General features: G+C 36.5%; 1 protein-coding gene and 1 long non-coding RNA gene across 3 annotated transcripts; both read right to left on the bottom strand.

The window, feature by feature from the left end:
* Window positions 1-268: 268 nt before the first annotated feature.
* Window positions 269-4,128, bottom strand: LOC121051066. The gene is made up of 6 exons (XM_040512972.1): window positions 3,897-4,128; window positions 3,541-3,619; window positions 3,330-3,454; window positions 2,895-2,976; window positions 2,663-2,812; window positions 269-1,170 (listed from the first exon to the last, which is right to left on the bottom strand). The coding sequence occupies exons 1-6, from the start codon at window positions 3,907-3,909 to the stop codon at window positions 1,023-1,025; spliced, it is 597 nt and encodes a 198-aa protein (XP_040368906.1). The 5' UTR covers window positions 3,910-4,128; the 3' UTR covers window positions 269-1,022.
* A 14,681-nt stretch (window positions 4,129-18,809) lies between these two features.
* Window positions 18,810-21,991, bottom strand: LOC112180761. Of its 2 annotated transcripts, none has more exons than XR_005804602.1 (6): window positions 21,763-21,991; window positions 21,500-21,619; window positions 21,194-21,272; window positions 20,380-20,509; window positions 19,847-19,889; window positions 18,810-18,990 (listed from the first exon to the last, which is right to left on the bottom strand). It is a non-coding gene; the product is annotated as an uncharacterized LOC112180761 (long non-coding RNA). The 2 variants fall into 2 exon arrangements; XR_002928470.2 differs by having other exon boundaries at window positions 21,500-21,625; window positions 21,763-21,990.
* Window positions 21,992-22,609: the final 618 nt, after the last annotated feature.

The following is a 22,609-nucleotide window of genomic DNA, read 5'->3' as shown; positions in this document are numbered from 1 at the left end:
TCAAAACTTATCAGTTAGCTGCGTTTGTCCAAAAAGTTAAATTACAATAATCGCATCTAGACAAAATACACAAAAGAGAGTAAATTAGATTCACGCAGTTGTTTTTTTTTCATATTGTTCTTTCCCTGGCAGTGACGATGTTGATGATGACAATATTGTGGTTGTGTGCTTGGTGTGCTCATCACTTTAAATCAGAAGAAGACTAGATGGACATGTATAGTTAGAAGTATAAGCAAGGAAATTAAGGAAATTGTTTTTAATGTTCACAATAAGCTGCGTTTTTGGTCAATTGACATTTGTTGTTATATAATGTAAGTAAAGTATTAATCTAAAATCTGTTGTAAACATGGAACACGTGAAGGAATAATAAAATTAATAAGAGAAGCCACAAAATGAGTTGTTTGAAATGTGAAATTGCAAGTAAGATTGAATATGTATCTCTTCACCATTTTTTCAGAATTTGAAATGAACAATGTTTTGCTGGTTCCTACAATGATTCTCTTTCTCTGATATGAGAGATGTTCTGGTGTGGCACTACTTGGATCAGGTTATGTTGATGATGCAGAAGCTTGCACATTTGGGAAGATGTTCCTCACCAGTAACTCACTGTTGGGATTGACCTTGATTTCAAATAGGTAGGTTTGTCAAATAAATTTTTCTATTTCTTCTGATGCAATTTCGTGTGTCAGGTAGAACCGTTTATTGACCAAATCAACACAGGTGATTCCAAATAGCCGCTCCGCTTGTTCTCCCATGATGAGAACAATAACTTGATTAGTGTTATCACAAATTGTCATATGAACTTTGTACATGTAAACAAAGCAAAAAAATTATTTGTGAATAACAAATGAAGGAAAAAAAAAAAAAAGGAAAGAGAAAGAAATTTGTAATATTTATACCATTGAAGGAATTGTGGATAATGGAGTCATACCCACTGTTCTTGAACAAGTTGGTAGCTACCATGAAAGAGGAATCTGTATATCATGGTCAGGACGGCTCAATTTAGTGACATCCTTTTTTTTTCAACTGTTTATGATAGGTGGCGCAAGATTTGTACCACCACCCATTGTGCATTGGAAATCTACGGATAGAAGTGGTACAATAGACAATATCATTGCGCAATATAAGGCGTAGATTAGAATTTGTATGGTTGATGATATGAGGAGAAATAAAAAGGGGCCGTGACCACTTACCCAATTTCAGCATGAACATTGCCCACTTACTCCACTAAGAGTTTTTTAACCCCCTTTACCCAATCTAACCTATAGTGACAGTTTTGCCCCCTATTAAACTCTTTCCTCTCAGACTCTCTCTCTCTCTCTCTCTCTCTCTCTCTCTCTCTCTCTCTCTCTCTCTCTCTCTCACACACACCCGCTTCTGGGTTCCCAAATAACTGCACTTAAATCCCCTCAAACTAAACTCCGATCAGAAATGGAGTCGGACGTGAGCATCGAAACCAGCTCCATGATCCACGTGGAGGTCCTCCCCATCGGCCACGTCCCCCCGGTCGATCCACTCTCTGCCGTCAGCTCCATCTACACCGAGCACCAGAAGTCGCCCTTCGCTCACCAGCCCTGGGACTCCGGCAGCCTCAACTTCTAGTTCGTCCTCGGCGGCGCCCCTCCCAGCCCCTGGGAGGACTTCCAGTCCAACCGCAAAACCCTCGCCATCATCGGAATCTGCCACTGCCCTTCCTCCCCAGATCTCGACTCCGTCATGGATCAATTCGATTCCACCTGTAGAGCCTACCCTGTCGCCCACATCGAACTCTGCTGTGCCTTCTGCCCCGCCGATTCTCAGGTGTGCTGGTTTGGAGGAGCAAACCAATAGTTGAATCGGTGGACGACCGGAAATTTTCGATCTGCAGACATGGAGAGAGAGAGAGATCTGCAGACATGGAGAGAGAGAGAGAGAGAGAGAGAGAGAGAGAGAGAGAGAGATCAGTTTCTGGTTTTTTTTTTTTTTTTTTTTTTTGCTACCCAATACATTTCCTGGCTACTGGGGGCAGTAGACACATTATTGGCCCCCAGTAGACTTTGATACGAGGGACAGGGATCACTATAGTGTGGTATTTTGATAAATTATCTGTGAATCCTACAAAAAGGTGTATTTTTGGTGGTCTATTGGGAGACAGTAGAGACATTGGACTTTGTATTGGGGGGCAATAATATGATTATTGGGAGCCAATAATATGATTATAAATTGATCAATTGTTTTCGTAGTGTATTCATTTTGGTTTTGGGAGTTCATACAATTCACTGGACGGCAATAATATGATTTTTGGGAGGCTATAATATGATTACTGGGGGTAGTAATATGATTACTGGGGGCAATAATAGCCGGATTCCGGATTCCGGATTCCGAATTCCGGATTCCAGTCATCGGTCGCCGGATTTCGGTTACCGGTTCCCGGAATCCGGTCGCCAGAGACCGCGCCGGCCACTGGTCACCGGAGCACAGCAAGGTGGAAGGTGACTTCTCTCTCTAAGTGAGAAAGAAGGAGAGGGCAAAAAAGTCTAAAAAAAAAAAGAAAAAAGAATTAATTGGGTAAAGGGGAAATAATCCCTTAGAGTATTTTGGGTAAATGGGGTTAAAAAACAGTTGGTGGAGCAAGTGGGCAATTTTTAGCCTAAAATCGGGTAAATGATCATTTTCCCAAATAAAAAAATGTTTTTTCATATCGTATATAAATCTGGATCCAATGCATTCAGTTCTGACACTGTCTTCGTTGTGTTTTTTTTTTAATTGTTTTGGTTTGAGTCGCTTGCCTGGACCAGGAACTGTCTTTACTTTGTCTCCTGTCTTGGAGAATCTGAAATTTAATTTTTTTTAGTTAAAGCACTATTGTTTTTGTGTGATAAACATAGGAATTTAGCTCTAGTAAAACAACTTACTCAGCTTGGTATTCCTGTGTCTGATGAATCTGTTGATTTATGAGTATGCAAGAGTGATTTGTAGTTGATGCTTGAATTTGTTCTGCACATTGTGAAAAGTAATTGTTTATAAAGAAATTGAAACACTATTACCAATTGAACAACACTAAAGGTAAAGAAATTTAAAGAAAGCACATGAACATAAATTGTGAAAGAAAGTTGAAATGAGTCCAAGAACTATGCGAAAAATTGAAATGAAACTGTTCATATATATTGATGAATGGAAGATATCTGAATTAAGAAACAAAGACATAATTGTTTTGAAGATGGAGGACAAAAGTTTTTTTTTTTTTCATCATGCAAGATAAGCAAAAGTCACAAATGATGTTATGTTGTTTAAAATTAATTCAGTTGTACTCTAATAAAGAAAAGTAGCCTGCTATGTGAAACTCTTACGTTGAAATTTCGTCACTCTTAAACTTGTGATCACAATAAGTATTGCTGAACCTGATGCTTCAATACTTTGCAAATTGAGTTTCCTTGTAGTGTTGCCCCATAGGGTGATTTTGAGATCTTCCCTCCTACATTTTTTAAAAACCTAAAGTTTAGATATGCAATGAGACAGTTAATACATTGTATTATGGAAAAGAATTTGGATACATTATACCTCAGGTTTTTTACAATGAGTTCAAGCTTTGACTCCATCCTGTTTGTGTCCTTTATAGGGACTTCATATTCTGGAGTGGCTGATTTTATGCAACCATAGACATCTAGAATTAAAACAAAGAAAAAAAAGAAAAAGAAAAAAAGAGTTGTTGGTGTGCTTTGAATTTTTTTACAGTGTATTAATATAAAATAAAATTCAAGATTTAGAATTTGCCTATAAGCAGTGTTTGCTATTGAGCTTGTGCTGGCATGTAAGATCATAAAAATAAATATGAACATGTCATAATCTGCATAGAGATAGAGATACAAATACAAAACATTTGGATGACTATAAATATTCGTAGATAGAATGAATACCTATAGAGTCCATCGTCTTCAAGCAAGGATTCGGTAAGACAAAGTCTTCTGCTCTCTCAAACAGTGATTTGTTTTATCTCTCAATAGGGCGAGATTACTTGTAAACTGGGTAGAATTGGGAGAACAGGGACCTTGACTTATATAGGTGCCAGGTGATAGAATCCACCCATTAAAGAGAATCTATCACTTACCATATGAACCTCCTTAGTGGTTAAGTCACTTGATTTCATATCCTTTAAGACATATATAATATCTTTTATTAAGCTCATAATCTATAACATTAATCACAACATTATAGCCACTGATTTTTGCATATATATCATTTGATTTATTTGAAAGACATCACATATAATTATTGTGTAAACTTGATTATTAGATGATATGTCCAATTGGGTTCTTACATTCTCCCACTTGGACTATCATATAATACACAATAAAAATATCAATCCAAAACCAAATTAAACCAATCTTTAGTAGACATGGACAATACATATAGTATAACCCAACTTCAAGACTCTGTCAAACACAACCACTCAAACCATATCATAAGAAATCTGATGCAACAATTTGCATAGCACCTTATGTCCATAACATCAGAACTTGTATTCACATGGGCCACCACAAGATATGAAAATATTTGATATAGAGTAACTAAATGTGATTACTTAACGTCTCATATCATGGTCTCACTTTATGGCTTCGTAGAAAAGTCATTTATGCTTCCAATAAAGCTGATGTGTTTCCAGAATGAAAAACACATTTCAATTCATTGTGATCAAATACTTGAAGACAATGATCTTTCAAATAGCTATTCAAGACTTGAGCTGCAACAATAAATTGTCAGATACTAGCAATCAAATAATCTTTTAACAATTGCAGAAGTGACAATACATTCCAATATTAATGAGAAACAACCAATTGTATCAAATTGCAGCAATCAATATAAACCAAAGGACAAAATACTGTTTACTCCCTATACTTATAGGGTCTCGATGTTTCAGTCCCTGACGTTTCAATTTCACCTAAAAAGTCCCTAAACTTTCCAATTTCATTTAAAAAGTCCCTGCCGTCAATTTTCCGTTAAAAAATCTGTTATCTTGCTGACGTGTCACTATTTCAACAGTAAAATGACTATTTTACCCTTATTGATCCCAAAAAAAAATTTACTCTTTTTTTTTCTTTTTTCAACTCTTTTTTCTCTATTTTTTTAATTTGTTCTTTTTTACTCCTACTTTTTTTTAACTCTTTTTTCTCTATTTTTTTAATTTGTTCTTTTTATTCCTACTTTTTTTTTAACTCTTTTTCTCTTTTTTTTTAATTTGTTCTCTTTTTTTTTTCTTACTCTTTTTTTTTAACTCTCTTTTCTCTTTTTTTATTTATTTATTTGTTCTCTTTTTTTTTTTAACCCTCTTTTCTCTTTTTTTTTCCTACTCTTTTTTCTTTAACTCTTTTTTCTCTTTTTTTTTTAAAAACTTTTTTCCTCTTTTTTTATTTGTTCTCTCTCTTTTGTTTTTTTTTTTTTTATTTCTTTCTCTTTTCTGTTTACCTCTTCTTCCTCTTCCTCCTCTCTGCTCTTCGGCCTTCTTTTCCTCCTCCCTGATCGCAGCTCCAGTTTTCGGTGAGCATCACCACCTCTCCTAATCACCGTTGGCGTGCCTGCGCTCCAAGCAAGTGCTGGCCATTCCACCATCCATCCATCATCCCCGTCATGCCAGCAAGCATCACCACCTCTCCGAATCACCCATCTCCATACAGTGGTTCCAAACAAAATCGGAGCACACCCAAATCAAATCAATTCACGTTCCACCTCCCTTTCTTCGGTGCCAAAACAGTTCAAACATTTCTCTCTAAAGTTACGATCAGAAACAGTCAAATAGACCAAAACATGGAAACTCGCAGGAAAACTCAAATATCTTATCTCTTCAAATCTCTATTGGCTCATCATCTCAGCAAACCAACACCAAAGAAAGGTTATTGACGTCGAGAGAAACCTTCTGATATAGCTCCGACACAACGAAGGGGCCGGAATCTGAAGGGAAGAGAACCCGACCATTCTGGCTTCCAAGCGTGGCCGAAAACTGGAGCTGCAATCAGGGAGGAGAAAAATAAGGCCGAAGAGCCGAGAGGAAGAAGAGGTAAATAGAAAAGAGAAAGAAATATATATATATATATATATATATATAAAAAAAGGAGAGAGAGAACAAATAAAAAAAAAAGAGAAAAGAGAGAAAAAAGAGTAGGAAAAAAAAGAGAACAAATTAAAAAAAATAGAGAAAAAAGAGTTAAAAAAGAGAAAAGAGAGTATTTTTTTTTTTTGGTCAGTAAGGGTAAAATAGTCATTTTACTGTTGAAATAGTGCCACGTCAGCAAGATAACAGACTTTATAACGGAAAATTGACGGCAGGGACTTTTTAGGTGAAATTGGAAAGTTCAGGGACTTTTTAGGTGAAATTGAAACGTCGAGACCCTATAAGTATATGGAGTAAACAGTATTTTGTCCTAAACCAAATCTGCAGACAAAAGGAAGCAAACAGACAAACATTTGGAGATATGCTCCCACTATTCTATGGAATTAAAGCTATCAACTAATCCCATATTTTTAACATGCTTGTTAAATACTGAAACTGACACAGGTTTAGTGAGGGGATCAGCAATTATTTTTGTTGTCCTGATGTCTTCAACAACCACCTTTAGCTCTTCAGTTTTCTTCCTTACATGAAGAAATTACAGTTCTATTTGTTTTGAGCCAGAAGACCTCTTGTTGTTCTTTGCAAAGAAAACTGCAGCAGAATTGTCGCAATAGATAGGTATCGGTCTTTCTATGGTTGGAACAACCTAAGTGCAGCGAATAAGATCTCTTAACCAAACTGCATGAGTAGTGGCATGACTCAATGCAATAAATTCAGATTGCATGGTAGATAAGGTAGTCTCAGTTTGCTTTAAACTACTCCATGATATTGCTCCACGTACCAGCCATGAGGAAAACAAAACCAGAAGTAGACTTCATGTCATCCTTATCACCTACATGATCTGAGTCAGAATACCCAACCACATCTAATGATTAACCTTTCCTGTACACTAGCTTGTAGTCTCTAGTTTTCTTCAGGTATCTCAAAACTTTCTTGCTTGCTGTCCAGTGAATCTCTCCTAGATTAACTTGATACCTACCAAGCATGCTAACAACAAAGGCTATATCCGGGCGAGTACAAACCTAGGCATACATCAAACTTCCTACGAGTGAAGCGTACGACTTGTTCTTCATGGAATTCTTCTCAAAATCTTTCTTCGGACACTGTGACTTATTGAATTTGTCACCTTTGCTCATAGGTAAATCTCCACCAGCACAATTTTCCATTGAAAAACACCTCAGCACTTTGTCTATGTAACTCTCTTGAGAAATTCTCAGCATTCCCCGTTTTCTATCTCTTGTGATTTTGATTCCCAACACAAAAGATGCTTCCCCTAAGTCCTTCATCTCAAAAGACTTGGATAAGAATGCTTTAGTCTCTAAGAGCATTTTCATATATGTTCTAGCCAATAAAATGTCGTCAACATACAGTATCAAGACAATGAACCTTCTCCTACAAACCTTAAAATAAATGCATTCATCTAGAGGATTCTCCACAAAACCATTTTCAATTACAACCAAATCAAACTTCTAGTACCACTGCCTTGAAACTTGCTTTAAGCCATAAATTGACCTTTTGAGCCTACAAACCATGTGCTCACTTCCTTGTTCCTCAAAACCTTATGGCTGCTTCACATAGATTTCTTCTTCCAACTCTCCGTTAAGGAAAGCTGTCTTAACATCCATCTGATGTAGCTCCATATCATAATGAGCTACTAATGCCATAATCATCCGAAAAGAATCTTTGGTTGAAACCGACGAAAAAGTTTCATGGTAGTCTACTCCTTCTCTTTGAGTAAAACCCTTTGCCACCAACCTAGCTTTATACCTTTCTATTCTTCCATCTGAGTTCTTCTTTGTTTTGAAAACCCACTTGCACACAATTGGCTTGACATTTGGGGCTAGTTCAACTAGCTCCCATACTTGAGTATCTCTCATGGACTCTAACTCTGCATACATTGCTTCTGTCCATAAAGCTAATTGGGAACTATTGATGGCTTGGTTATAAGTGATTGTATCATTTTCTTCGCCGATATCAAAATCGACCTTTTGAAGGTAGGTACTAAACTTTTCAAGTTCTACTTCTTGAAGAAATAACACATAATCATCGGAAATTGCAGACTTACGAACTCTTTCAGACCTCCTTATTGGAATAGCTTCTAGTTGTGCTATAGCTGCTTGATTAGGAGGAAGATCTTGGTGTTCGAAATCAATGGGATGCTCAACAATCTGATTATCAAGAACATGAGGATCTTCTGGTACTAAAGGGTATACTATGGTTGGAATGGATGGAGTGTTTTTTACTGGATTTCGAACAGCTTCTTCACCCTCTTCCTCTAAAACAAAATCCTGAACAGTGGATGGCATATTATTCTCAAGGAACTTGGCTTTATTAGTTACAATTATCCTAGTGGAGTGACTAGGACAATAAAACTTAAAGCCTTTAGATTTATCAAGATAGCCAATAAAATGGCAAGTAATGCATGGTTTTTAGATCTAGCTTTTTCTCTTCTGGATTGTAAGGACGAGCCTCTGCTGGACATCCCCAGGTATGAAAATGCATAAGACTCAATTTTTGACCATTCCAGATTTCAAATGGTGTTTTATCAACGACTTTGCTAGGTACACGGTTAGAAATATAATTTACAGTCTTGAGTGCTTCACCCCACAAAAAAATTGGTAAACTGCTTCTGCTGATCATGCTTCGGACCATGTTTAACAACGTACCATATCTACGTTCTGCAACCCCATTCTGTTCTGGTGTACTTGGTGTTGTGTATTGTGCAATGATTCCACATTCCTCCAAATATTTCGCAAACGGACCCTTATCTTGTCCTGCCTCATCATATTTGCCATAGTATTCTCCTCCTCTATCATATCGAACCAGTTTAATGGATTTCTCCAACTGTTTTTCAACTTCAGTTTTGTAAATTTTAAATGCTTCGAGACTTTGAGATTTTTCAAAAAGTAGGTAGATATGGCAATACCGTGAAAAATCATCACTGAAGGTTATAAAATACTTTTTGCCACAGATGGTATTGGCATTAAAAGGACCACAAATATCCATTCATAGTAGATTAGAACTATGTGTGGAACCTAACTTCCTGGAGTTTGTCATTTTGCCTTTTATGCAATCAACACAGATTGCCATATCAGAAAAATCTAAGGCTAGAAGTATTCCAGACTTAACAAGCTGTTGATGACATCTTTTGGATATGTGTCCAAGACGTTTATGCCATAGAAAAGAGGAATTTTCATTAATTCAGACTCTTTTGGAACCTATAGATTGCTCTATGAGATAAGAATCAATAGAATAAGAACACCTCAGATGCCACATGTCATCTTGAAGATAAGCACTACCAACACAATTTGAATTAAGGAAAAACTTTATTTCTTCAGAAATAGTAAACTTGAAAACATCCTTAACAAGTCTGACAAGGGAAATTAAATTCCTTCTCATCGAAGGAATAAACAAAACAACCTTTAAAATCAAAACAAAACCAGATTCTAACTTAAGTTGAACAGTTCCTATGGCTTCAACAGCAACTTTGACTCCATTCCCTATGAAAACTTTGACTTCATCTTTACTTGGAGGTCTCCGGTTTACGAAGCCCAACAAGGAATTTGAGATATAAATAGGAGAACCGGTGTCATACCACCAGAAATTTGAAGGAACAGAAATAAGATTTGACTCAATTATTGTAAAAACATGAGCCGAACCTAGACAAGGACCTATGATAGTAAAAACACTATACGTACCCTTCTTTTCTAGCCACGACTTATACTTAGCACGGTTTTTCTTCATGTGACCAGAATTTTTGCAAAAGAAGCATTTGAAAAATGTTGTTTGTTTTGGCTTAAGGTTCTGAGATCCTTTGGATGAAGAGGAGTTCTGCTTTGGAGAAGCACTCTTGGCATGATGAGGTGGGCGTTTGTAGGGTCCAGCAGCCTTCCCTTTATTGTTCCCTCACTAAGTAACCAAGAGGACATATTTCTCCTTCTCCTTTTTCAGCCTAGCTTCTTCCTGCACAGAGTGCGCAATAAGGTCATCCATGTTCCACTTCTCCTTTTGAGTATTATAGCTGACCTTCAGTTGGCTATAGGCATCTGGAGGGATTTAAGAGCAAAATGGACAAGGAAAGGATCAGGAATAGGAATTACTGGGGCTGAAAGTTTCTTGCTCAGGTCAATCAGCTTCATAATGTGCCCTAATGCTTCCTTCTCCTTCAAACTGCGCCTTAGACAGTGCCATCATCAGGTTTCCTGTTTCTGCCTTTGAAGATTCCTGAAACTTCTGTCCTATGGCTGCCAGATAAGCCTTGGCATCATTAGTTTCTGCAATGCTACCTCGAACAGTCTCATTCATGTACTTTTTCATGAACAACAACGCCACCTTGTTAGATCTCTCCCATTTTTCAGCTTTATGCTTCTGAGCATTAGTACTGGTTGGAGTAATCACAGGCCGATCCTCCCTTAAGGCTAAATCGAGATCCATAATTCCTAGGTTTATCATTATGTCATGCTTCCAACCCTTAAAGTTGGTTACACTCAGAATTTCTATAGGTGTCATAAGCGCAGAAGAAACTGTAAAGTAAAACATGTAATAGGCCTTAAGAAAATTATCCTAAACATGTCATACAATGAACAACAAAAGAACAATTCAGAGAGCACAAAAATTGTTCAAATACCCCAATCTTTAGTTGCACTATTAAATAACACATGTGAGCAAGAAATTTATTAGTGCCTTGAGTTCTTTATCACACCACAAGCTTTATAGAACACGAAACTTGATAAATTTTATCAACGCATGTGAGCAAGATGATAAGATTTCTTTATGTGCTCTAAATTCCTTCGATGTGCTGACTTAAACTACGATATACTTAATTAACACCTGTATGGTAAGAGAACATCCATATATCATATTTTCAGGTCACAATTTTGGTCTAATATTATAACCATGAACTGAGAAAAAACCTAAACAATTTTAACACCTGTATGGCAAGAGAAAATCATTATGGGGTATCTCAGAACTAGACCAATGTTTTGTTTGAGTCTTACGAAGTGTATATTTAAGTGTGAAGGTTTCGATTAAAACTTTAACTTAAATAAGACCTCAAACAAAAAAACATATATTGCAAAATATATATAAACATATGCTGGATGCTGAATTGCCATCTAGCCCAGAAAAATACTCATAATGAATAATTCTGCAATTATATGTTCTACGCATTCATGTACACTGATATGAAAGAATGAAAATTAGCTTAGCAAAAATTGTCAAACTGCATACCAATACCTGAGCATTTTGTTCCTGCAAGTTGAAGTGTAATACGTACACACAATTTCTGATTATATCCAACCACACAATAGAGACATTGGAAAGAAAATAAATGCTAACCTCAATGAATTTCAATTCTTAAATTTGATGATAGAAGCGTGAAGTATGGATGGGTATAAGCATGGAAACAACAAAAGGGACATGATATGGGCTCGCATGTGATAAGTGTATGTAAACTCATTGCTTGGTTTGAGTAAATAAGAAGCATAAACACCAAAAGGAAAAAACCCCCAAAACTGGGTTTGTGAAAACCCAAATATGTGCAGCGGAAGAAAAATGGATTGAATCATATTGATTCTAATAGAACAAAACGCACCGCTTGAGTTAAAAGCATAGGTCCATATTGTTTTGTTTTATTTTATTTTACTTTAATCCAAATTTTCCTTTTGTTTTGTTTATACAAAATCCCAAATGAGAGAGAGAGAGAGAGTGTAACATCCCGTATTTTCACTTACCCGTTTACTAGTCATTTGAACGGTAAACGACAACTGCTCTTACTTTTTACCCTAATTCGGTATTTTAGTGGCCCTAAAAGTTGACTTTTTGTTCGGGTCAAAATTTGAGGAAAGGTTCTTCATGAAAGTTGTAGGGGACGTTAAACCGAGCGCGTGCATATGTGGTGCGTAAAAATCGGACTTAGTATGCGAGAGTTATGGCCAAAAATGTGAAGTTACTGTTCATGGTAATTTTTGATTAAAATAGAAATTTACCCAGGGTAGGTTTCCATTTCCGGAAACCCACCCTTCCTCTTCTCTCTCCTCTCCCCCGACCTCTCTCTCCTCCGGTTCGGCCATTTTTCTTCTCCCTTTCGATTTGCCACTTTCCGGCCACCAACCGGCGTGCCACCGGTCATCAGAGGAGCGCCTCCTCCCTCCGATCACCCTAGTAACCTTGGTTTTCGACGATTTGACCGGAAAAGCACGGATCGAAGCAAAATCCCCTCCGGCTGCAATTTGAGGTTTTTGCCGATTTCCGGCGGTTTCGGCCACCTCCGGTCCCCATCTCGCCGTCGAAGGTTCGGTTTTCATCACTGATCATTTCCCCTATGGCCTTGTATCACGATTTATTGTGTAGATGCCGAATCGACGAATTGAAATTCTAGGGTTCTTGAGGATTTCTGGGTTTTGTTCATTGATCGATTTCGGCCGTTTTTAATTGTTATTTGGGAATGTTGTAGTTGAGAAGTTGAATCAGTGTGTTGAGTAGGTGCCGCTGTCAAATTTTGGTGTCCATTGGAGTTGGTGGCAGTGGCGGCGCCGCCGCCACTGTGGGAGGCTGTATCGGCGGCTAGGGTAGCTTTTTAATTTCAATTTCTGGCTAGTTAAATTCTATAATTATCATAGAGCTTGTATGTGAAGTTTGGTGAATTTTGGAGGAGTTTGGAATTGTTTGTGAATTTCTGAAATTTGGAGTTTTGTGATTGAATTGTGGGAAATCCGGCCATTGGATCTCCCTCGTTTTCGTTGTGGAATATATAAATTGAGGAATTGGTGTTGTGGAAGAGGTTTGGGGTGAATTTGAGAAGTAATGGAGATAGAGATTTTCGGATTTCGTTTAAGTTCGTAATTATTTTATCGGATTGCCGTTTACGGAAATATAATTGTGTACAGGGCAATGTCGCGAGCTACGGTTAGATGAAGGAACTCGTTTGCATGGTTGCCCAATAGTACTGTGAGTGGACTTTTATTTTTAAATATTGATGCATGCATTTATTTTCTTAAATAATGCTCTAGTTTTAATCATATTACTTATTGAGCAAATGATTTGATTTTCGGAAATTCGATCTCGGTTTATCTCGTGGATTGGCTGTCGATAATGAGTTTCAAAGGTTGATTATGATTTATAATATTATTTGACAAATTCCTTATTTCCGAGGTAAATTTCCGGAATTAAGCATATCCCTAATCACCGAGTTAAGCTCCTGGAAGATTTTTAAGATGAGTTTCGATGGAGTTGGATTTTTCTCATTTATTTATTGACCTTTGGTTTTGGCATCGGGAATGCCTAATTAAGGATTTTGGATTTGGTTGGCTTCTTGGAGATTTTGAGAGATTTTTGGAAATGAGATTTACTTATACTAATTTCCGGTTTTGGTTACGGATATAAGAATATTTTGGGCGTGTGGGACACGCCGTCGATTTATTCCTATTTCTCACTGATCCATTTTGAGATTGAGAGTAATCTTGGCGTGCGGGGTCACGTCGTTTGATACATGGTTTCTATCTCGTGAGAAATATGGGGAAGCTACATGGATTTACTGGTTTTCGATGATTTTTCCTCACCATACGCGGGTTATGTGATTAGGTCTCCTCCTCACTGACTTTGTGTTGGTGAGTGGCAGTTGAGGTAGCTTGTTCTCCTCCTCACCTACTTTGTGTTGGTGAGTGGCAGTAGAGGTGATTTATTCTCCTCCTCACGTGGGTGGCAGTCGAGGTTATTTGGTCTCCTCCTCGCACAATCTATGTGTGAGTGGAAGTTGAGGTTATTAGTTCTCCTCCTCGCACAATCTATGTGTGAGTGGCAGTTGAGGGTAGGTAGAGCCTGAGAGGCTCCATTTCCCGTATGGTTATATCTCTTCCTTATATCTTACCATTTCTCGACTAGTGAGGCCTAGTCTGATTTCCGTGTAACCAGCGGGGCTGGTTTTATCCTGTCGAGTATCGGAGTTTCGATCTTTCCTCTCGGTTGTTTGTGACTAGCGGGGCTAATCGGTTTTTCTTGAGCAGGGCTTCTCATGAATTGTTTACTGAATCGTTACATGCATCGAGAGTTTTTAAGGAAATATATATATGGGAAAGTATAAAATCCACTTGGTTTAAAAAATTGTTTATTTTTGTCCACTCACGCTAACGTATTTTATGTACTTTCCCCTGGGCCCTTCGGTTTCAAATGCCCAGTTTGCAGGCGAATTGGTTGAGGTCGGGCGTACACGGAGTTGAGGCATAGTCAACAGCATGGCTTCCGCATCTGTCGTTGAATTAGGTTTTCCTCTTATACCTTTCTGTTAGAATTGCTCTGATTACTTATGGGATTTATGATATTTGAGTTGGGATGCGTGTTTTGTGAATTGGAGACTGATGTTGATTTGGGGAGCAGGGTGGCTCCAGGAGCATAAGGATGAATTGATTGAGGAGTGTAAATGTTTTCTACAGGTTTGGGTAGCCCATTTTAAGGGAAGTTCTGCCAAATTTTTGGTAGAATTTCTTCTAAGGTGGGCCCCGCAGGGTCACTTCGGATTTCAAGGTGAAATCCGGGGCGGGTCCTGTCAGAGAGAGATCATTTTTTTCTTTTAAGGAACAACCAAAACTTCAACCGATCTCTATATCTGCAGAGTGGCTCTGATACCACTTGTAAGATCATAAAAATAAATATGAACATGTCATAATCTGCATAGAGATAGAGATACAAGTACAAAACATTTGGACGACTATAAATATTCGTATATAGAATGAATACCTATAGAGTCCATCGTCTTCAAGCAAGGATTCGGTAAGACAAAGTCTTCTGCTCTCTCCAACAATGATTTGTTCTATCTCTCAATGGGGCGAGATTACTTGTGAACCGACTAGAATTGGGAGAACAGGAACCTTGACTTATATAGGTGTCATGTGATAGAATCTACCCATCAAAGAGAATCTATCACTTACCATATACACCTCCTTAGTGGTTAAGTCACTTGATTTCATATCCTTTAAGACATATAATATCTTTTATTAGGCTCATAATTCACAACAATATAGCCACTGATTTATGCATATATGATCCTTTGATTTATTTGAAAGACATCACATATAATTATTGTGTAAACTTGATTATTAGATTATATGTCCAATCGGGTTCTTACATGGAAATTCACTGAAGTCAAGAAGGCGGAATGAATATTCTGGGATTGGAGGAACAATGCCTTCAACTAGTTCAAATTTGGTTGATTAGTAATCCAGCTACACATCATGATTCACAACTTTGTATTTGGATTGATCTTTTCGGGTGTAGAAAATAGAGATGTCATATATTTCTCCTTGTTGCATTTTGTTAGAAACATGGGGGTAATCAGATTCATCAATCCTGGCACGGATTGCATCTCCCTGTGTTAAATTAGAGTAAAAGATCAGCAAAGACATTGACAATGCAGATGCTATCAAATTTTCAAATGATTGAACTAATTGAATATGATTTGTATGAAAATTATTGTTTCATCAATTAGGAGATAGTGGAGGCTGTCATATATTTCACTATTGAATCTCCTTGGTCTCCATATTCTGGACACACGAACTCTGATCTTGAAAGTTAGTGAAAAGGCTCTTATGTCACGGAGTAACTTTGGTCTGACATCTTCTTGATTCTGTAAAATTTGAAAGAGTATAAATACTGAGACATGATTGAAATTAAATGAACAAAGATGATTTAGAATGGACTTACTGCTATAGCTTGGCTTCTTCTCTTACAGTGAGTTGATTGCAGCTGCTTTCTTGATTGTCACAGCCGAGAGAGATACTATTGGTCTACATGGTATTGTGGAATAAAAATTGAGTGGAGAAATACTGTTCGAAATTAATTGTAATCTTAATATCTCATTTATTTTTTATGTTTGGTGTACACAAAAGAAAATAAGTTAAAAACAACAAAGAGAAAAGTACAAATTAGTAGTGCAATAGTGATGAGTGAAGTGGCTGACATAGAAGTCATGAATTGGTTGAAAGGAATTTTGACAGATTTGGAGAAATAGCCAAAGAGCTGTGGTAGAAACATTTTTGGTAATATAGAGGAGCTGAAAATTAGTTGTAATGTTAATATCTTTTTCTTTATTTTTTATTTTTTATTTTATCTTTTGTGTAAAGAAAATAAAATAAGTTAAAAACAATAGAGAAAAAGTAGAAATCACTACCAACACAACAAACACCTATGGCCGTGAGTATTTTTTTTTTTTTTAATCAAGCCCACGAGGCGAAATAGTATATTCATCACAAGCCAGAATAGGCTATTACATACCCTTCCGCTGTCATTTAAGGACATAGACAAACAAGAAGGTAGTGGTAGTACCCACAATGGTACGTAGAAATAGACCCACTCATTATACATTTCAGATCGTAGAGATAGCAGATATCCTCATTCAGTACTACTCCAGAGACGCTAAAGAGACATAGAGTGCACATTGGTGCTTAGGTTCCTAATACAAGGAATTATTGTAATTTAGATAAAAACTAAAAAAACATAGGCTTGGGCCTAGGCCCTAAACCCTAGCCCAACAATTTGCAGCCCAACATGTTAGTCTTCAAGGAAATTCGCCGCAGGCCCATCAACCGGTTCGGGCCAGTCAGCGTGCTCCTCCAATCCCCCCGCCGCACTGCACCTTCCGGCAAGATCCGTCCGACCCACGTTGCCACCCTCTTGGCGTTCCAAACTGCAACGACCTGCAGCACCACGTCTCCTAAGCTCTGCCACCACGACCTGCATCAATACGGACCAAAACCATCCCCGATCCAGGCTACCCAAAACCCCACCATCATTGATCGAGATCCCTAACGTCTGCGATCCAAGAAACCCATCAGCAGGGATTGTAATACTGGTTCGTACAGTCTGACCACCACCATCTAAACCATCCCAACCGAACCAACTGAAAAGCCAGAGCGCATTCCTCCGACGAAGTCACCATGGGCAGTAGTTCTCCCGTCAGGCAGCAACCCCATGACGGCGGGAGGCCAGAGGCTATCCCAACATTAGGGCGCCACTGGACGAGATCGAGAATTTGAACGGTGTAGGCCTTAGGGTTTCTCAAGGGGAGAGAGAAACCTCCTATGCCCGTGAGTATATGCAAACACATCTGGTGGAAACATTTTTGGTTAGTCCAAGGATGGAAAAAATAAATGTTTGATGAAGGAAAAAACAAAAGTAAAAGAATAAACAAAGGTAATTTATAACATACTTACACTAAGTTTGAATTATGAAGATAAAGTTAATCAGGTAAATTTGACTTCGGACCTAACATGTGATAAATAAGCTAAAATATGTGTCTATGATTCTTTCAATATATGTAATAAGCTATATATACAGCAGTTCAATAAATTGTTAATTATTAACTTATATAAAACATTAACAACTGATGGCAAAACCATGATCACTCTTAGCTTTATTTAGACCCAAATTCATATACAAATCAGTTCGACTTACACTGTAATATACAAAATACAGAAAATTTAGAGCAATAAACTCAATCTGAACCATTATTTCCAAATCAAACGCAGAACTATATACCCAAAACCATCAACTATGATAGCCTCAAAACGGTACGTTCAGCAGCAGAATTCAAGTTTTTGGGTGATTGAGATCAAAAACATAAAGATTGTAGTAAACTATCAACTTATTTAAGCAATAAGAAGAACAAAATGGGTGTATTCTGGTAGATGAATCCGTTGTAGATAATTGAAAATCAAATCGGATTCTTCAATAATAAAAACATGTATCTTTTAAATACAATCATGATATGAAAAAGGAAGGGAGATTTTGCAAAAAAGGGATTGAATGGTAACAGTGGTCATGGATAAGGATGGAGAGTTGTGGAATTGAGAAAAAGACGGGTACCTGAGTTTGCTATCGGTTAACAGTGGGTATAGGTAAGGATGAAGACTTCTGAAAGTGGATAGATGGTGTGGTTTTGGTCTATATACTTGGGATTTTGGGGCAAAAAAGTTATCGTACAGCAAATCCCTTTTTATCACTGTTTGTTGGATTGCAGTATGTGAAAAATTCGACACACCTTATCTTCTAGACTGTGGCATCGCTGCAATGATTCCATAGCTTTTGTTGACTTTAACATGGTATATATGAGAAGGGTTGATCCATATGTTAGCCCCAATGGTCACCTATGCTTCATGTTATCATCGTAATGCATCTATATGTTTGGCTTTATGACTCACATGTGAAAAGGCATGTTGAGAATATCATATCCCATTTCAGGAATTCTATGCCTTGCATGAATATATGTGATGTTGTGGGCATCCACATCCATGTCCTATTGGTTTGTTTTAGAAGCTTTAACATTAGCAATATAGTTATAAACTTTTTTTGATGGTCTTGCACTTTAGCATTTTAGTGGTGCTGGTTGTTACAATGCACTTTAAAGCGAAAATTTGTCTTTTGATGTCATTCAGAGATACTTGCTTTAGCGAAATTATGCCTAAATTCCAGGCACGAAAACGTGATAAGTTTAAAAGTATGTTTGCTTTTGTTTGCCAAACTCTATTATTTTCTAAATAGAAACAGTGGCACACCCAATAGGTGCAGTGAAAGAGTGGGTTATTGATATTTGATTTTATTTTTTTATTAATGAGGAAAGTGTGGCAATTAGTGTTATGAATGAATTAAAAGCTTTCATTGAGCTAAAGACCTTGGTATCTGTGGACACCATTAATTTGATTTCCATTGACATGTTAATATAGCAATACACAAATTTAGAAACAAAAAAAATCACTGAAGAGCAGAATTTTAGATAAGTGAATAAAACAGTTTTCAATCAAAATTTGAGGAGCCAGTTCTTGTGAAACAATGCTAAAGTTTCCCCCAAAAATTGACGAAAATCTTGGATCTCTTCTGAGGTGCATCATTGCCATTTTGAAGTTCTACGATAGTACCTGCAAGATCGAATGATTGATCATTAAATCCCGCAATGTATATTTGACAAATGTTTGTCAATCTAATATGCAATTATAGCAAGAGCTAGACCATTGTCTTCTTCAATTTATGCAAGTTGATATTAAATGCCAAAACTACTTTCAATTGATTTAATGCTACTACAGAATTATAAAGTGAGCATATGAGATGAAGTAGTACATTGTTCTCCTTTTTTTTCTTCCGGCCTCTTACCAAAAATGATGTAGAGCACATGTTAATACTTACTACGAAAATGTGGAGAATAAGCAAATGCAGCAACATAACTGCCCAAAATCAGTTTCAAAGTTGATTCAACTTTAATTTCTTAAAACTTGCAAAATGAAATAGGTTCATTGAAATTTTTATCTGTCATTGTTTCGTCAGTTGCAAAGTTGACTGCAACATATTATTTCAATATATAAGGCCATGTTGGATCCAAATCCAGTCTGGAGACTGCCAACTAAAGAGTTGGTTGAAAATTCAATTTTTCATAGGGTGATAAAAAATGCATCGCCCTAGGACAACTATAATTGTGAATTGTAGAGATTGGGGTTCAGTCTTATATCTTACTGGCTCTAGCACTATTGTGATAGATAGGCTAAGTTTGTGTGACTGTAAATGAAAAGTGAAAGCTAATACTAATTCATATTTACAGAAAAGATGAGTAATAGAAAGTATGTACTATCAATTCTACTAATTGAAGTACAAAATCCACAATTACAAAAAGTTGAACAACCTTTTGATTGAGTAAATTCTTTCTTATAACAGATATATTGATGATGATATTCCAGAATTATAAAGAAACCAAAAGTTGGAAGAATGTATCTGAAAATATACCTTCAGTAGTTTCTTGTCAACAACCTCCTTAGCTCGGGAAGTTCTTTTGTTGCGTGTACAAACCATATTAACATTTATAAAGTAGAAGTAAGTATGGAATAAAAAAACTAAGATTAATAGAATAATGCAAAACATGATTAGCATCAATACAAACCGTATTAACATTTATAAAATCTATACCATGAATACAAACCATATTAACAATTCCAAAACAAAAAACAAACTGAGGTGAAGTACAAAATAAAAATTCAACTCTACTAAAGATAAATAAACATGGATTGGTTCTCCTGAATGAAAATTTTCACAAAACATGGGTATTCATTACCAAAAGCTTAAATCTTGTCCTCTTTTTTTGCCTTTTTTTTTCCTTTCGAAAAAAAAAGAAGAAAGAATTTAGAAACTCTATCTATATTACATATTGGAAATGTAGCAACGAACAAACATATAAGCGAATGAATAAAACAAACATTGTAAACAGAAAAACAAATCAAACCAAATTGAAAGTAAATATTGAGAAGTAAAAGAATATGTACCATGCATCAACCATCAGAGCCCCATAAACAGAAAAATGAACCACTGAAAAATTTTGCCTGCAGTCAACAGTGATGTCGATTTTATGTCTGTAGAATTTATAATCGTTGACTCAGTCTTCCTACAGTAGACCTGCATAAATAGACAAATAAGAGAAGTTATAACAATTATCATTTGTTTATTGGCTCCAATCAAGATTGTTGAAATAAACATTGTGTTCTAAGGCAAGAACTGCTGAAAACGCATTCCTACACTTATTTCTATATTTTGGGAGTCTGGTGTAGAACTTGAGTTGTTAAATTAGAAAGCTGACATTTTAAATAATCTTCAGTGCACCCAACTCCCAAAATTTTGAATGTTAACTATCTTTGTTCCATACCAACATACAGCAATGAATAACTTTCTAGAGTTAAAAGACCTTAAGCATTTTCAGGGATTAATAATGATTATCAAAAGCTATTTAAGGTCTGATTGTAGAACACAACGAAATCAAAACCTTAATGCGGAGTACTCGTTTTGGTAACACCACAGCAACAATATCAATAACATATAGCAACAAATACTGAAGACCTTTATGAGAACTATATAAGAAGGCATGAAACAAATATTAAACCACCCGCACAACTCAATAACGCAGGAAAAAAAAAAGTAAAAGCAAACCCAAAACCAACTACCCCAACAACCAAGAAACAAAATCTTCTTTCTCTTCTCACATCAAAACTAACATCAAAATCTTACACTAATAAATAAAATACATTTACTTTTATCCAAATGAGCCTAACTTTCAGTCAGCAAGAAGAACTGAACGGCGATTACCTTTTCTGGATAGATAAATGATAACACCTATCTCCTTTCCTCTACTCTTTACTCTTTGTCTCCCTTTTTCAACCTTCCTCTGCAAACACATACAAATCGAACAACAGATGAATTGATAAACAAAAGCAAATTGAACAACCCAGTTTAATACCTATAATTGAAAAATCATTTCATATTTATCATTTCAAATCTAACAATCACAGACAATTATCCTCCAGTAAAAATAACCCAAAACTATCATCCCCTCAAAAACAAAAGAAGAAAAAATCCAACAACAAAAATCACAGAACAATTCAAACCACATACCTTGCAACCGGTTTTTTCTTTCCTCTCTCTTCTTTCGCTTTTTTTTATTCTAGACCCAATAGATCTTCTCATTTCCTCTCTTCTATTCGTCTTTGCAAACCCGATAGATCTCCTCCTTTCCTTTTTCTTACAAATGAAACAATTAGAAACAATTATACTCTAGAAACAATTTCTAAATATAACCCAAAACTATCATCCCCCTCAAAAACAAAAGAATAAAAAATTCCAACAACAAAAACCACAGAACGATTCAAACCACATACCTTGCAACTGGTTTTTTCTTTCTTCTCCCTTCTTTCACTTTTTTTGACCCAATAGATCTTCTCCTTTTCTCTTTCTCTCTGCTCTCTTGTTTGATCTTCCAATACCTTGCAGCCGGTCTTTTATTTCTTCTCTCTTCTTTCGCTTTTTTTGATCTTGATGTAAGCCACTGAATCCTAGCCCCGATTGTTATGCCCGTCCAAGACTGAGAAATGCAAGGATGAAAATGACCCGATCGTCATGACTATCCAACACTGACAAAAGCAAGGACAAAAATGACTTTTCCACCAACTTGATATTCTCTTCAAACAGTGAGGACAAAAACAGTTTTTCCAACCCTTAGGAACAGTGTAACAGTACATTCACACTTTATAAATAGAATAATGTTCATAAGATAAGAACTTGTTAGTATCAAAGTGTTTACAATATCCAACAACAGACAACAAAGTCAAAGAGGTGCCGCCTTAGAAAGCTGAAGCCTAAAGATCTAACCAATTTAGAAAGTTCATTAAAGGTAAATAGGACAAAACGAGCTTTTTTTTTATTGTTAGAGTGCAGTAACATAAAAAGGATACCAAAGCAAAATTACAGTGGGAGATGAGGGGGCTTACCATGTATGCTTCTGCAGTAGCAATAATACCTCCCAATTGAAAACATCTGTAAACAACCCTTTGATTATGAAAACAAATTTGAGCAAGGAAATTAAATAACTTCATTGGAACATTTGTACGAACCCAGTGCAAGTTACCTTGTTTGAATTCACCTTAATTAAATTTAGAGGCCCAAAGTTGCTGACAAATACAAAGATAAGATTTCAAATTCTAAGTTCTTTTGTTCAAGAATAGAGTA

This window comes from Rosa chinensis, chromosome 1 (genome assembly GCF_002994745.2).
Source record: "Rosa chinensis cultivar Old Blush chromosome 1, RchiOBHm-V2, whole genome shotgun sequence".
In the NCBI taxonomy this organism is placed as follows: Eukaryota; Viridiplantae; Streptophyta; class Magnoliopsida; order Rosales; family Rosaceae; genus Rosa; species Rosa chinensis.
This window is presented reverse-complemented; position numbering and strand designations above follow the sequence as displayed.